At 41.9% G+C, this 17,267-nt stretch overlaps 1 protein-coding gene across 1 annotated transcript in view; it reads right to left on the bottom strand.

The window, feature by feature from the left end:
• Positions 1–288: 288 nt before the first annotated feature.
• Positions 289–17,267, bottom strand: part of LOC118574792 (transmembrane protein 180-like) — a 39,813-nt gene continuing 22,834 nt past the window's right edge. Inside the window, exons 5-7 of the mRNA XM_036175672.1 lie at positions 15,333–15,416; positions 13,309–13,431; positions 289–421 (exon numbers count right to left, since the gene is read on the bottom strand). Coding sequence (XP_036031565.1) covers positions 289–421; positions 13,309–13,431; positions 15,333–15,416 — 340 coding nt within the window. The remainder of the gene's footprint in view (positions 422–13,308; positions 13,432–15,332; positions 15,417–17,267) is intronic.

Here is a 17,267-nt window from a genome sequence, read left to right as displayed (position 1 = left end):
CAGTGGTGTGTACTGACCAGCCAGCTCTAGGAACACAAGGCAGTCCAGTGGTGACAAGTTGCAGGTCCCAGGCTATAGGAATGCCAGGAAACAGCCCACACCGAGGCCATAACTTAGAGAGTCAAAAAGCTCTCAAAACACGCTGTCAGGTTTTGTTTTATTTGCTTTGGTTTTTAAACAAACAAGAGGGTGTAAAAATTAGTTTTGCCTTTGAGCACAGCATGACCTATAAGAACTGACAGGCACTTGAAGGAATGTTGCGACCACCGCCCAGCACCGCCGCTGTGCTTACACAGTCCCTGAGTAGTCTGCTCTGTTCCTGATGGAGAAGGAGCTCCAAGTCAGAATCTGCACCATGGCGATGCCCAAGGGGACCACGCAAACCAAACTAAACATGGTGTCTTGAAGATCTAAAAGCATTCTAGGGGAGAAGATGCACAACAGTTAATTTTCCCCCCAGCAGCTTCTTTTCTTATAATTCAAAGCTATTTAACACATGGTATTCAGTGACATGTTTACCTACTCATTCATTTAACAAGAAAGAGATGTTGTGCTGTGTGATTTTGATCCTTTCAAGCACCTAAGTAATTTCTTCCTTCCAGATGCACACAGGAAAGGAAGGGGGTGTGTGAACGTGTGATCACAGTCCCTGCTGACAACTGTTGCCTCTGTGACACAGAACCACATGCCATGCATGGGTAGACAGAGAACAGAGTCCAGGCATGAAGCAGACTTTCAGTGGACCCTTAGGCTAGGCATGGTAGTGCATGCCTGCAATCCCAGCACTCAGGAAGCTGAGGTAGGAAGACTGTGGGTTTGAAGCTAGCCTGGGCTACATAGGCAGTCCTGGGCCAACCTAGGACTGACTGCACAGCAAGCAAGACCTTGTCTGAAAGAAAAACATTGGAGAATTATACTGCTGGGCCTGGTGGTCCAGTCACTCACAGCTCCTAGAAAGCTGAGGCAAGGATTGAAAGTTCAAGGTCTCACTGAGCTACAGAGATACATGCATCCTCGAAGGCTTGAAATGTCTGCCAAGTTTTAAGCAAAGTGGGTGGGTTTGGACATTCATTTCTAGTACATATGATGGCTATAAAAGTGTTATGGTGGAATTTCTCAGGGTGACAGACAAGAACCCTCTGTCAGAAGGTTTACCTATTCTTGGCAAGTGGATTCTAGAAAAGGCTTCTCAAAAAAAAAAAAAAAAAAGCATATAAATAGTTCTGGAAAAATGCAAACATGTCAACGAGAAGGCTTCTGTCTGGAATCATATGCAAGCATTCCAGCCATATCTACCTCCCTTCTAAAAGCCTTGTCATGAAATGTTCTTGGTACTCTGGTCTGGTTACATTTGTTAGGTGTGGCTATCCCTCTGAATCCTCGCTCATTAAACCTGCCCTTCACCTTGACTCCTACATGCTCCAAAACTGATTGCTACCCACCCACTTCCAGTTTTCTTCTGCTTCTTCTAGGGTACTGAGACACCCACCAGGGCCAAGGGCAGCAGCTTAGACTACTCACTGCATCCAGACAGTGGGCTTATGGGCTACTCTGCCCAACTGCGCTGTGGAAAACTTCGTTTCTTGAAACATGTAGTATTTTGTTGTCCCAGAATTCCCTCACTTGAGAAAGATCCTCTGTGGAGTCAAGAACCAAGGGCTAAATGCAGAAACTCAAGGCTCTTCTCCCAGTTTCACAGACTTCCAGTGATGCAACTTAATTTTATAATGATTACATTTCAAACCAACAAAAATGTAGAAATTAATGTAAAGAATACACTATATCCAAGTATAATAAATACCAAAAATAAAATATGATTGATGAATAAAAAAAAAATCCTCTTGGGCTGGAGTGATGGCTCAGCTGTTAAAGGCTAGGCTTGCAATCAAAAATAAATATAAGAAAAATCCTCTCCCTTCTTCCATAGAAGACCTGTCTCTGGCCTTAGGACTTGGTAGAAGGGGCTGGAGAGATAGATGGCTTAGTGCTTAAGAGCACTGGCTGTTCTTCCAGAGGATCTGAATTCAAGTCCCAGCACCCACATGGCAGCTCACTGTAACTCCAGTTCCAAGAAATCTGACACCCTCACACAGACACTCATGCAGGCAAAACACCAATGCATATAAAATAAATATAAATCAATGATTACAAAAAGAAAGACTTGGTGGGACCTAACTGCCCTACTCCAACCCCAACATCCAGAGTTTTAATTTTTAATTTTTAGTTTTTTTCAAGACAGGGTTTCTCTGTGTAGTTTTGGTGCCTGTCCTGGATCTCGCTCTGTAGACCAGGCTGGCCTCAAATTCACAAAGATCTGCCTGGCTCTGCCTCCCGAGTGCTGGGATTAAAGGCATGCACCCCGCCACCTGGCCCAACATCCAGATATTATCCAACTCTCATCGAGGAAGTTATGCCTATGTAATCACTGCTGCCTCAGTGATAGGCATGTGACTCACATGGTGCCTCTCAGGATCTGCCTGGGGACTTTGGATATGCTACTGGGTCAAAGGTGCATATTTATTCACAGCCTGGAGCTGCTCAGCCAGTAAACCTGGGAGCCATGTTGCTACTGAGTGGTAAAAGCTTGAAGCCAAAGTGGAGAGGTCAAAGGCTCCTGACATCAGTTGAGATCCAGCTCTGCTGGACTTTTCACACATAACCAGGAGGTCCCTGTTCTATTGAGGCTAGCTTGCACTACATTTCTGCCACTTGTAGCCACAGTGGCCTGAAACCATGCCTTCCCAGCTGGCACTTACGCCCACATTACTATAAATTAGCTGTTTTGATCATGCTGGGTGAAGGTGCTACGTAATTGGCCACAACTGATTAAGACAAAGAGGTTTGAAACAGCTGAGCACAGATTTCCAAAATGAGAGCACAAGGTCATGACTGTGCTTTAGAACTTGAGGCTGTGGGTGCTTATGAACGTGAGGCATCGCTCGCCAGCCTTGGCTGTTGTTCATTGATTTGAGCCACATGACACAGTAGATGGGAGAGAATGGGTGCAAAGCGCCAAGAGGCAATGGAAACCTAAGTTCCACTTTGAAACAGAGTCATGTCTCTAATAAAAGAGAGAAGGGAAGTGGCTTAATCAAGCCTTTAGAGAAGGGGGCACAGCTAAGAGGTGCTTGCTAGTCCCAGAATTATTACAATATGTGCTTTATGAAAAGGCTGGTTTCTGCTTGGCAGAGGCACCTCTGTGTTCTGATCTCAGTGTTTCATTAACAACAGGAGCCCATTATCCTTCAGCATTCTCTAGTTATAACAGATTCCAGCTTCAGAAATATCAAGAAATTGGACTCCTGCTGCCGGGGGCTCTGTGTGGGGGATTTTCCACCTCTGTGATGGAACTGTCTTTTTTCTCCTGTTTCCCTGGAGAGAAGGGTCTGGAGAACACCTGTGATGATTTGCAGAGTCAAAGCCTCTCGTGAGCATGCTGACTTAGGCTCAGAAGGCTGGAGGGATGGCTCTGTAGGTAATGAGCATGTGCTACTCAAGCATGGGGACCTGAGTTTGCACTCCAGCACCATGTAAAAATGAACAAAAAAGCTGGGCATAGCTACTCACACCTGTAACCCAGTGCTGAGGTTTGGGGATGAGGTGGATGGATGGGGCTTTCCAGCTGCTAGCCTGAAGTCAGGTTTAATGAGAGGCTCTCTCTCAAAGTAGTGTTGAGTGATATAGAAAGACAGCCAACATCCTCCTCTGGCCTTCATGCATGTGTACCTGCACATGCACATGCATATAACACACACACACATACACACACACACACACACACCTTAGGCTACATGCTCAAAGGTAGCAGAGGAACAATCATTCCAATGAATCTAACAACCTGGCAACTGCCCTGCTGGGGGTCTATGAGCAATCACTGAGTGGCTTCACACTTTCCAAAGTTCCTGTGAGTTCCCCATTACCTCACAGGCTGTCTCAAAGCTCTTCAAAGATTTGTCTTTCAGGTTCTCTTATTTTCTCAAAACAGGGTTTTTCTGCAGCTGACCTGGAGCTTACTATATAGATCAGACTGCCTCAAACTTGGGGCAATCCTTCTGGGATTACAGGCATCAACCATGCCTGGCTTGTTCTACTTTCTCAATATTTCTTCTTTCTCCTGAAAGCGTATTCCAAGTCAAGGACATGATTTTAGAGAATTTATTCTCCTCTCTCTACTGGAATATGGATTAACCCATTAACCCATTTGCTGTTGGAATGACCTCACCTCTCATTTCCAACCTTACTAACTGTAGTAGTTTGAATGAAAGTGGCCCCCACATGCTCATATATTTGAAGGTCTGGTTCCCAGTTAGTTGGTACTGTCAGAAAGGATTGAGAAGTGTGGCCTTGTTGAAGGAGGTGTGTCAGTGGTGGTGTTTGAAGTTTCAAAAGCCCAGGCCAGGTCCAGTGCTCGCTCTCTGCCTCCATCTTGCAGACCAGATGTGAGCTCTCAGCTACTGCTCCAGCACCATGCCTGCCTGCCTGCTGCCATGCTCCCCACCATGTTGATCATGGACTCACCCTCTGAAACTGTAAGCAAGTCACCAATTAAATGCTTCATTTTAAGAGTTGCCTTGGTCATGGTGTCTTTCCACAGTGATAGAACAGTAAGTAAGATATCAACATTTTGAATGAATCTCCAGCATAAAAAAAATCATTCTTAAGGCAGGCAAGATGGCTCAGTGAGCCACATTTGATCCTGGAAACACACACAGTAGAAAGGCAGAACTGACTCCCACAAGTTGTCCTCTGACCTCTATCTACACGTACACCATGGCACACACACTCATTCATTAATTAATTCATTTATTCATTCATAAGCTGTGTTTATGCTTTTTTCACCAAATATTTACAGCACATTTGCTGCATTAAGTTCTCGGGATACAGAGCAAATAATAATCTTGGCACTCAACAAGCCTTACCTTCTAGCAGAAGCAAAGCAACCATAAACAAATGTATTTAATTTTAGAATGTAATTAGGATATTTCTCTTCTCCTTATAGGAAAATTCCATGGGCCTCATTTTCTCTCATGGTTTTCTCCTTTCAAAAGAAAAAATTAACTACCTAACTATAGCTAATAATATCCCAAATATTACTATGTGGTACACCTTATTTTCTTAACTTACACCTGCTAAGCCATTTGCAAAGTCAGCTCTATGAAGTAAATGGGTATAATACAGGTTGTCATACTGGCACCTCAAATTCTATTACACATAGACTCTTCCTAATCACAAAGCTTAAGTTAGGCCTGCCTCTTTGCTCTCCTTTTCCCAGCTGAGATCATCTTTAAAGGCATGAAATTACTGGGACTGCATCCATGAAATAACTTTCATTGACAGTCATAAAAACAAGCAATCCTATCTACGGAGTTGTGAGCCAAGTCAGGATCAGTGTGCATCCCTGATGAGGAAAGGCATGCTCAGGTTGGAAAGGGCCAAAGAAACTTTAGGTCTACCTGGCAGGATAGTCTCTTTTGACCTAGTCAGGAAAAATCACAAACACATAAACTGTTGCTACCTTGGAAGCAGAGAAGAAACTTCCCTTTTATTAGGTCAATTTTCTAAGAAGAATAGTTGTCTAGGGGGGAACATGGAGGCACAGGCCTATAATCTCAGTATATGGGAGGCTTAGGCAGGAAATCACAAATTGAAGGCTAGTCTACACTACATAGCAAGAACTATATCCAAAGCAGTGATAGGAATGGGGGAGGAGTTTAGAGACTAGGAACCAATATTGCAGATTTTTCCCCACAGTTCTAGAAGCTTGAAGTCCAAGATGAGAGAGTCAGCTTGGTTAGACTTGAGTAGGAAGCCTTTTATTTGCTTGCAGACAGAAAGTGATGTCCTTTAGATATTGAACCTGGGATTCTGCACATGCTAGGCAGGCAGTCTACTGTGGGCCACACTGATAGCCCCAGGAAGTCATGTCTTTGCATTGCAGAGATGTATGGCAGAGAGAGAACATATATTTATATATTTATATCCTCTCTTTCCCTTTCCCATGCGTGTATGTGTATGCTAACACTAGGGATCAAAGCTAGGCCTTCACACTTGGTAATGCAGATGTTGTTATCAACGAAGAATACCCAGGACCCTGGCCTCTCTTCTATCCAGGGCATGTATCCTGTTATGCAAGCTGCACACTCATGACTTGTTCTGAACTTATTCACTTCCCAAAGGCCCCATCTCTAAATATTGACCATTGTGAGTTAGGACTTTAGCAGATGGACTGTGAGGGGACTCAACTCAGTTTAGAGTATCCTGTTTAACACGTTTATTGCATGCATGGCTACTAATTTCCCTAACAACATTATACACCAAGGCACAGACAGGATAATTTAATTGCCCAAAGTTACATGGCTAGTGAGTCTAGAACTAGAACTGAAATTTCTACCTACAAAATTTTATCTCAACTAAAAATCTCTCCAGGAAAAAGAAATGGTACCTCTACTCTATTTTTAAGGAAAAGAACAAATAAACCAGTTTATTTAAGAAGGATGTCCTTTTTCGGTGGAAATGAGTTAAGATACTATTGAGTACTAAGGACCTCACAGCTGGTTATGATCACAGTGCAGTCTTGAAACGTATCTGATGCACTACACACCACTTTTCCCTTCTCAGAGGTTGGGAGATTTTCTTCATGCATCCATCTATGAAGACTACAGGGATGAGGGTGAAATAATCTAATGTTTCCCCAGAATACACCCTAAGGTTGATACTCTCTCCATTGGATTAAATAATTTCCTCAGGTAGTCCCTTTGCAATGGAACACTAGGTCCATTTACAGACATAAATAAGAAATGCTATGGAGGAAAATTAACATTGGCCATAATTCTATGGAAAAACCCAAAGTAAATATATTACTGTGGTTCTAGATATATCTTGTTAGAATTCCCCCAAATTTCATAACTCCACCTCTGACATAATATCAGTAAACCAATGCAGCCTTGACTGTAATCTTTTTGGCCAAATGTTTTTAATTTAAAATAATGCAAACACTTGGGTCTACTATAGTTAGTGCCTAGACTAACATTGGCTCAAAGTAAGTGCTTATCTCTGTATTCCAAAATGTACATGTGCTCATATGTATTTTGCAACTTTAATATTTGGCCAGCTTTTAATGCTATCTTTCCAACACCACACAATGCTGGGGGAGGGGAAGAAGGTAGTTGTGTCTCACCAAAATACAAAATCTGAGGCAATGCATGGAATGTTCTAACTCTTGGGTTTTTCTAGTTCTTTTTGTGTGTCTATAATAGCTATGCCGACTCTACAGAGGAAATGTTGGGTTTTGCGAGTTCTTTTTCTTTTCTTTCCTTTTTTTTTTTTTTCTTGCCAAGATTGTATGTATTGGCTGGGCGTGGTGGCACAGAACTTTAATCCCAGCAAAGGAGGAGGATCTCTGTGTGTTTGAAGCCAGACTGGTCTACATAGCAAGCTCCAGGACAGCCAGGGCTACATAGAGAAATCCCATCTCAAACAAACAAACAAAGATTATATGCATCAACAAACTCAAGATTAGTAACATGGGAAAATATTAGTAAACCCCTGTGGTCTAGCAAGATAGCTTGGTCAGTAAAATGCTTGCCATGTAAGCATGAGGACCTGAGTTCTACTCCCAGAAACCACATAAAAGCCTACATGACGGTGTACACTTGTAACCCCAGCACTGGGGAGGTGCAGATAAGAGAAGATCATGGGGCTGACTCCCCCCCAGCCTAGCTCACATGGTGAGCCTCAGGCCAGCGACAGACCTTGTCTAAAAAATGAAATAGCACCTCAGGAATGACATCTGAGGTTGACCTTTGCCCTCTACATACATGTACATGCATACACACAATAAATAAGTAAATAAGAAATATTTTAAAATACAAACCTTAAGACTATTTTGAATCTGTAGGTGAGTCACCCTGAGTGACTCATCTTGTGTCTGAGTCCTGGATATCATTGTCTACTATGCCATTGATGGAGGAGAAAGTCATTTTCTAAAGTTTCTTCATGAACATAATTTTGGAGTTATCTATTATGAAACTTCAAGACAGAAAATCAGCAAAAAGAATGGCACATATATACAGAACACTTATTATTTTATTTTGGGTTTTTTGTTTTTTGGGTTTTTGTTTGGTTGGTTGGTTTTTAGTTTCTTGAGACAGGATTTCTCTGTGTAAGTGCTGTGGCTGTCCTGGAACTCACTTTGTAGACTAGGCTGGCCTCAAACTCATGGAGATCCTCCTGCCTCTGCCTCCCAAGAGCTGGGATTATAAGCGTGCACCACCACTGCCCAATTATTTTGGAGGCTTTTTTTAGACATGTTCTATGTAGCCTTGTCTGGCCTAGAACTCTCTATGTAGACAAGGCTAGCCTTGAACTCACAGAAATCCTGCCTCTGTGTTCCAAGTGCTGGGAATAAATGCATGTGTGGGATCAAAGGTGTGTGCTATTTATTATACCTGGTAATTTAATTTTTCTTTAGAGCCAAATAGTAGTCCTATTATTTACATATGTATCAGACTTTCATTATCCATTTATCTGTAGATGGACATACAGGATGGTTCTAATTCATTGCTATAGAGAGAGCAGCAATAACTGTGGATATGCAAATATCTCTATGGTAGGCTATAGTGTTCACAAGGAATGCTGCATACATAACCTTTTTTGTTTGTTTGTTTGTATAACCAGTCTAGCTGTCCTGGAACTCACTCTGTAGACTAGGCTGGCCTTGAACTGACCTGCCTCTGCCTCCCAAATGCTGGGATTAAAGGTGTACACCCTGCACCACTCTGGTCATACATAACTTTTAACAACATGCTATTATGGCTTGGGGTAGAGCTCAATAGTAGAGGATTTACCTAGCATGTCCCAAGCTCTGGGTCACATTTCCAGTATTGAGAAGAAAGAAACATGCTTGTATATAAACCAGGTTGATCACAGAAAGCCATTATTCTTTTTTTGTATCGGTTTGGTTTGGTTTAGATTTTTAGATAGGCTCTTACACTATAGCTCAGACTGACCTGGAACTCACTGTATAATACAGGCTGGCTTCAAACTCATGGCAATTCTCCTGCCTCAGCCTCCCATGAGCTGGTATTGCAGGTATGAGCCATCATACCTAGCAAAAGCTATTTCTTAAATGATGAATTTTATTCATAAATTATCTACAACACACCAGTAGATAGATGACAGTGTAATCCAGTGAATAAAACTGGCAGCCTTTGACCCCTGATGGAATGTACCTTTCACTTCCTACCGTCCTATGGACCAACAGGAGCTTGGCTAGGACTGCAGGGCACTCATGGCACACGGAGTGGGTATTGTTATGCACCCAGTTGCAAGTAACCAATCACAAGCTGTGTTCCTCTGCATTTGTGGCTTTTCTAACCTCTGGACTTGGCTCAGAGTTCTGGACTTGCCCTTCTGCCTCCCTAATGCCATGTAAGCACAGCAGGATCAAACCTTAGGACTCTAGCCCCTAGCTCAGTATTAACCTGGCAAAATGCCATAAACACCTGCCAAGAAAGAACACAAGGCTACTTAGTAGAGTGAGTGAAAGGAGGAGGTCCTTACACAAAATCCTAGAACTGTCTTGTGCACTCTCTTGTGTAATATGAGGGTGACTTGTTCTATAATTTCACAACCATCATGTCTGCAATGCTAGGGATTGACTCTCACACACACTTGGCAAGTGATTTGCCACTGAACGACATCCCCAGAGTTCATATAATTTTTAGCAGGAGTTACATACCACACACACACACACACACACACACACACACACACACACACACACACGGGGGGGGGGGAGAGAGAGAGAGAGAGAGAGAGAGAGAATTAAAAAGAAGTAAATATATATACTAAACATACAATAAAATAATCTGGCAGAAAATATTTTCTTTTCTTTTTATTTGACAAGATCTCACTCTAGTCTAGGCTGGCCTGGAACTCACTATGTAGCCCAACCTGGCCTAAAGCTTACACAATTTCCTGCCTCAGCTTATCAAGTACTGGCATTACCACTATGTTAGCTCAGAAATAACACTTCTTTAATTGCATCAAGGAATTCAGAATATCTTTTGAAAGAGACCAAGGAAAGAGCACTAGCCCTAAGTAAGCTGATTCAGTACACTGGAACAGTTAGCAAAGGATCAGATGCTATATTGAGTGTTGTGGCACATGCCTTTAATCCCAGCACTTGGGAGGCAGAGACAGATGGATCTCTGGATTCAAAGCCAACCTGGACTACAGAGTGAACACTAAGACAGCTAGGACTACATAGAGGGACCCTGTCTCAAAAAAAAAAAAGAAAAAGAAGAAGAAGAAGGAGGAGGAGGAGGAGGAGGAGGAGAAAGAGAAGGAGAAGGAGGAGGAAAGGAAGGAACCAAGAGAGAAAGAGATATATAAAGAGAAAGGGATAGACAGAAAGAGAAAGGGGAGAGAGAGAAAGAAGGAAGAAGGGAGAGAAAGAGGGAGAGATGGAGAAAGAAAAGAATCAAATGCTAGAAAGCTTATCTGCTAGGGTACCATTTATTTCAATAGACGTATTTGCTCAGTTCTTCACACTGGTGGAACTTCATAAGTTTTGTGCCCACCCACCCCTCCACCAGAAATAGGTTTCTCCACCCACACAGTAAACTAGATCAAGCCAATTTGAAAAAGTATAATAATAGGTTTATTTGAGCAAAGTAATTCCTGGGTAGGTTCTCCAGTCCTAGAGATTAAGGCCAGAGAAGCCACACCCACAAACGAAAGCGAAGAGACTTTATAGGTTGTAGGCACAGAATGATGACTTGTCTACCACAAGACGGGTTTGTGCCCAAGTACAGTCAAAAGCTGAGTGCTTAGGCAGGGACTTGGGTGGCTGGCAACTTCAGGGGAGGAAGTTGTAGTAGCCACCAAGGATGTAGAACTGGGCTTTTTGGCACCTTTCCTTTGTTTGGAGACTCTATGAATAGGCAGGATTTGGAGAGAGAGGCAGGAATGGAGCTTGCTTGATCATACAGGGGCAAGCTGGAGGTTCCAACTAAACAGAGCTATATTCAGCAAAGCACACCTGCTGAGTGCTACAGTTAGCTTCTGGACTTGCAGGTAACATGAGCCACATGAGGCCACCAGAGGCCAAGGTTTAGTCATCACTTAAAAGATAAAAGATATCCAAGTGCCTGTACGAGCTTGTATCTCTGAAAATGCTTACAGTATCACAAAACTGGTTTGCCAACATGTCAGGTTGCCAACGTGTCATGTTGCTGAGCCAACAAGAATTAGTGCTCAGAGCTGCTGTTCCCAAGGCTATAAATCTCTGGGTTCCTCTCCTTGATTGCACAAGGGGAAAGGTGGAAAGCTTTAAAAGATACTGGTGGCTGTATCATATCTGCAGAGTTTCAGATTGAACTGCTCTGGAATGTGATCTGGCCATGGGATCTTGTGATTCTACAAATGGGGTTGAGAGGCTTGACTGTGGGGCCTTTGTGTTTTCTGAGAACATGGATAATTAAGAGCAAGTTAAACACACCTGTACCCTCCTTTGCTGTCACAGCTCTCTAAGAATAAACTAATCTGGGAGATACACGGCCAGGCGACTCATCAACCGAGTCTGTCTTCCCCACCTTTCGGTCACCATAGCTCTCTACCACAAACTTGCTTGAGGCTTGTAATGCTACCTCTGTTTACAGCAACTCCTCCAATAAGAAAAAGAGTCACCTAGTATTTGGAGAAGCTGAGATTATGAACGAGTCCCTGCACATTCTACAGAAAAGATAGGGATGCTGCTCAATCCCCAGTACCACAAAAACAAAAGCTACCAGATTATATGAACACCACAGAAGAAGTGCTGTGTAGAAGTGTGTGCTCATCTCTGTAAGCCAGCACTTGGGATGCTGAGGCAAGAAGATTAAGAGTTCCAGGTCAGGGGCCAGTAAGATGGCTCAGTAGATAACGGTGCTTGCTACCTGGACTGAGAACTTAACTGCAATTCCTAGTACCCACATAGTGGAAGGAGAACCTACTCATCATAGAATGTGTATATATGGTTGCTGGTACACACACACACACACACACACACACACACACACACACACACATTGAATAACCAATGTTATAAATGTACAAAGTATTTAGAAACAAATATGTTCAAAATTGATTATTTCATCTAAGGAGTGACTATACAAATTTTCTCTGGACTTTTTCATAATAAAATGTTGAGAGGAAAAACAAGGTGTCTAGATTGGTAAGCAGAAGATAGGAACACTGATCAGTATGTGCTGAAACTAATGCATTCAGATGCAGACAGCTGACTCTGTGTGTGGTCATGGTCAAACTTTATATTTTCGTGTATTTGAAGATATTCATAATAAAGTGTTGGAGGGAGAAATTTTGACAAAGCTTAAAAACCTTTGTTTGTGTAGAAAAACCATAAAATTGACAGAAAAAAAAAACTACTAGAACTAAAAGGTATTATAAAGAGACTGCAACTTATTCTACCACACCAAAGTCAATGTCTTTCTTATATACAAGCAATAAATAAGTAGAGTTTTAAATTACAAATGCAATGTTACTTATATTAGTGCCCTCAAAATAAAAAATATAAAATAGATCTAAGCCTGGAAGAGATAAGCAAGATCTACATAAGGAAAACTACAAAACTCTGACAACAGAAGTCCCAGGAGGACTAAACATTCCCTGCTCATGACAGGGCGCCTCAGTCTGTGGAGCTGTCAATTCTTCCTACTTGGATCTGTAGACCCACTCTCCCATGAGTGCTCCCTGACTGGGAGTAGGGAATGCTCCTCCATATAACCACAGTACCTGTATACTTCTGGTAGGATCCTTTTTATTTTTGTGGTACTGAAGATCAAACCTGGAGCTTCCAGGGTGCTAGGTAAGTGTACTACCACTCAGCTATCTTCCCAGGTCTTGGCGGGGACCTATCTCAGTATTTTGTAATCTCTAGGGCCCTATGGATGCTCTTTATTTGTATTTTATTCCCAGTACTGTCTTATCTAGCACATAAGCAAGTCCCCAGGAACAGGAAATGGAGTAACAGTGAATGAATGAACAGTGAATGGACAACTCAGAAAATATAATCAATATGTAGCTTTGTGTGAATTATACAAACATATGCAATAGATGTGATTTCAATAATGGTATTTAAGCTATCCATGGATCTTTAACATTAAGACTTTTTATTATAGCTCATTTGAGATATGTGAATTAATAGCCAACAATATCCAAAGTCTAAGACTTTGGATATTAACTTTCTTAGAGTTAATAGGAAAGGGGGAATTTGCTTGCTGACAGCAAAGATTTCTTTCACTCTACCTGTTGTTGGGCTCTCCATATCCATACTGGTTTAGCTTAGACAGTATCAACATGGGAGCCAAAGACTGGGCAGGCCTGGTAAACAAAGCGCTGATGCCAAAAACCATCAAAGAAAGGGGAGACCTGAAACAGACAAAAACAGCACTGCTCTTAATATAAATCACATTTGCTGCGTTTCTTCTTCTTCCTCTTCTTCTTTGAGACGGTGTGTCTCACTATGTAGCTCTGGCTTGTTGTCAGGAACTCACTCTGTAGTCCAGGCTGGCCTTGAACTCACAGAGACCCATCTGCCTCTGCCTCCCAAGTACTGGGATTAAAAGTGTGTGCCACTGTCCTAGCATATCTATTGTATTTCTATACTCAAGTATGCATGCATACTTATGTGTGAAGGGCCTCTTTACGTATGAAGTTCCCTTTGACTTAAGCAAACAACTATAGAAAAAGCTTAGCAGTTATAAAATATTAATTCCTCAGTTTTAACAGACAATAGAATTTAACTCCTTTGTTGTTATTCCTTTTGTCGTTTTTATTTGTTTGAGACAGACTATGTAGCTGAACTTCAACTCACTATGTAGCACAGTTACACCGTGAACTTGAGTTGATCCTTCTGCCTTAGTCTCCACAGTGCTAGGATTACAGGTGTGAGTCACAACACACAGCTATCGACTGAGACAAGGTCTTGCTATATGGCTGGCCTAGAACTCAAGTGGTCCTCCTGCCACAGTCTACTGAGTGGTCCAGACTTCAGGAAGGTGCCACTATGCTTGTCTGGCAGTAAGCAGCTATATGGTACTTATGTATGTTGGCATTTGGTAAATGTTGGTGCACTGCCATTCGTACAACAAAAAACAAACTGAGATTTCACTTTGGTTCCTAAGCTTTAACCCGGATGGAGCACTGGCTGTGTGAACCTAAGCAATAAAAAGTATGTCTTTTCAGAAACAGGAAAATAGTGCCAGGGACGAGGGATGTAGCTCAAGGGTAGAGCACTTGCCTAGCATGTGCAAAGCCCTGAGGTTCAAACCACAGCATCACAAACCAAGAAAAGAAAAGGTTTCCCAGGGTGAACGAGCATGAACATCCTATGATATTCTGTTCCCTTGGTCCTAGTGACAGTCATTAGGATCATTACTCTGGTGTTGTGGAATATTAGTTTAAGATGTGTTACACTTGTTTATACTGTGGAACATCTGTTTAATGATGCAAAGGTGTGTTGCATTCTTTTTTTTTTACATTCAGCAAACTTTATATTGCAAAAAGAGAAAAAAATAATTGAGACGGGTGTTTGCTCTCAGTGCTTTATTCTTTTATGTTGCATTTGTTTAACTCTGTGACGCTGTGTTACTTTGCCTTTCTGAAACACCTGATGGTCTAATAAAGAGCTGAATGGCCAATAGCTAGGCAAGAAAGAGAAATAGATGGGGCTAGTGGGCAGAGGAAATAAATAGGAGGAGAAATCTAGGGAGGAACAAGGAGTGAGAAAAGGAGAAGGAGATGAGGACTCCGGGGCCAGTCACCCAGCCACACAGCCAGCCATGGAGTAAGAAGGAAAGAAAAATACATAAAATAAGAAAGATAAAAAGACCAGAGGGAGCCGGGTGGTGGTGGCACACGCCTGTAACCCCAGCACTTGGGAGGCAGAGGCAGGTGGATCTCTGTGAGTTTGAGGCCAGCCTGGTCTACAAAGCAAGTTCCAGGACAACCTCCAAAGCTACAGAGAAACCTTGTCTCGAAAAACAAAAACAAAAACAAAAAAAAGACCAGAGGCAAAAGAGAAGTAGGATAATTTAAGTCAGAAAAGCTGGCTAGAAACAAGCCAAGCTAAGGCCAGGCATTTATAAGTAAGAATAAGTCTCCAAGTATTTATTTGGGAGCTGGGTAGCAGGCCCCCAAAGAGTTAAAAAAGAAAAGAACAAAACAAAACAAAAACAACTACACTCTGGTATGTATTTGTGATGTCAATAAAACTGAGCTATAAGTCCTGTCTGACACTTTGTACTTAATATCTGAATAAATATACTTACTGCCTGTTAAACTTCAGTAAATCTGCATCAACCATGTCAGCCAGTGGCAAGTTAAATAAGCAAAAAGAGGCGTGAACAATCACCCTAGGAAAAAAGTTACAATACTGTATACATATGAATATTCTTCAACCACAAAGCACAGATCTTACTATTAAAACAAAACAATATGGACATGGAGAGATGGCTCAGCAGTTAAGACAACTGGCTGCCCTTTAAGAAGACCCAGATTCAATTCCCAGCACCCACCTGATGTCTCAGAACTATCTGTAACTCCAGTCCTAGGGTTACACCCTCTTCTGGCCTCCGTGGGCACCAGGTACACACATACAAGTGAAACATTCATACACATAAAATAATTTTAAAACAGCAAGCAAATCTGGGCACTGAAGTACATGCATGCAGTCCCAGCACATGGGAGGATGAAGCAGTAGAATCAACAGTTCAAATCAACTTTAGTTACACAGTGAGTTCAAGGCCGGCCAGCCTGGGCTATGCCAGACCCTGTCTCAAACAAACAAACAAAAAACTAAAATAGAAGAAGACATAGGCAAAACACTTCAAGAGACTAGGTAAGTCTAAGAACAATCACAAGCTATTTAAGTTGGTCAGCAAACGAACTAATTTATTTATTTTTTTCTTTTTTCAGAGCTGAGGACCAAACCCAGGGCCTTGTGCTTGCTAGGCAAGCGCTCTACCACCAAGCTAAATCCCCAGCCCCTAATTTATTTTTATATGATACTCAAAACACAGGAAACAAAAAGCAGAAATAGACAAATAGAATTACATGAAACTAAAAAGCATATTCAAAGCAAAAGGAAAAACATCAAAGAGTGGAGAGGTAGCTTACAGAATGGGAGAAAATATATGCCAGCTATTCATCTGGATTCATATGCAGAATGTATAAGGAATTAAAAAGGAACTTCACAATATCAAACCACCAAAAAATAAATAAATAAAACTAAAGGCAATCCCATTAAATATTCTGAACAATCTTTTCTCAGAAGAAATATAAATGGCTAGCTGGACAGAGGGCTCAGTGGTTAAGAGCACTGGATGCTCTTTCAGGGGACCCGAGTTCAATTCCTAGTACCCACGTGGTGGCTCACAACCATCTGTAACTATAGTTCCAGGGATCTGATGCCCTCTTCTGGCCTCCACTGGCACGAGTACACATGTGGTGTACAGCTATACATGCAGGCAAACCACCCACACACATAAAATAAAATTTCTTTAAAAGATACACAAATGACATAAATATATGTATGCTAAGTTGGTCATTGGGAACTATCAGATATTTCACTCCAGTTAAAATGTTTATTATCAGGTGGCACGGTGTCGGATACCTTTAATCCCAGCACTCAGGAGGCAGAAACAGGCAGACCTTACGAGTTCAAGGCCAGCCTGGTCTACATAGCAAGTTCTAGACCAGTAAGGTCTACACAGTGAGACCCTATCTTTAAAACAGAGAATGGCTATCGTCAAAAAGCCCAAAAAAGTCAAGTGTGGGTGATGTAGAGAAGGTTCCCACAGACTGCAGACAGGCATGTACGTTAGAGAAGCCACTGTGGGGAAGCCTGAGACTAGAGTGCAAGTAGATCCAGCTACTTTACTGATGGGTATACCAGCAAAGGAAACAAAATCAGATGCCAAAGAGATACTCACATAGCCTCGTTTATTGCAGCACTACTCACAGTCGCTATGATGTGGAACGTGCCTACATTAATGGATGAACAGATAAGGAAAATATGGTATGTATATATAATGACTATTACTCAATTGTAAAGAAGAATGAAATCCTGACCTAAGTAGCAAAGTGGATGGAACTGCAGAGTACTAGGTTCAGGGAAATAAGTCAGACTCAGAAAGACAAGTACTACATACTTGTTCTCTCTCACATAGAAGGTTTTGTTTGTTTGTTTTAATAAGCCGGAATGT

This window comes from Onychomys torridus, chromosome 1 (assembly GCF_903995425.1).
Source record: "Onychomys torridus chromosome 1, mOncTor1.1, whole genome shotgun sequence".
NCBI lineage: Eukaryota > Metazoa > Chordata > Mammalia > Rodentia > Cricetidae > Onychomys > Onychomys torridus.
The sequence above is the reverse complement of the archived record's forward strand: the minus strand, read 5'-3'. Positions and strand labels throughout refer to the sequence as shown.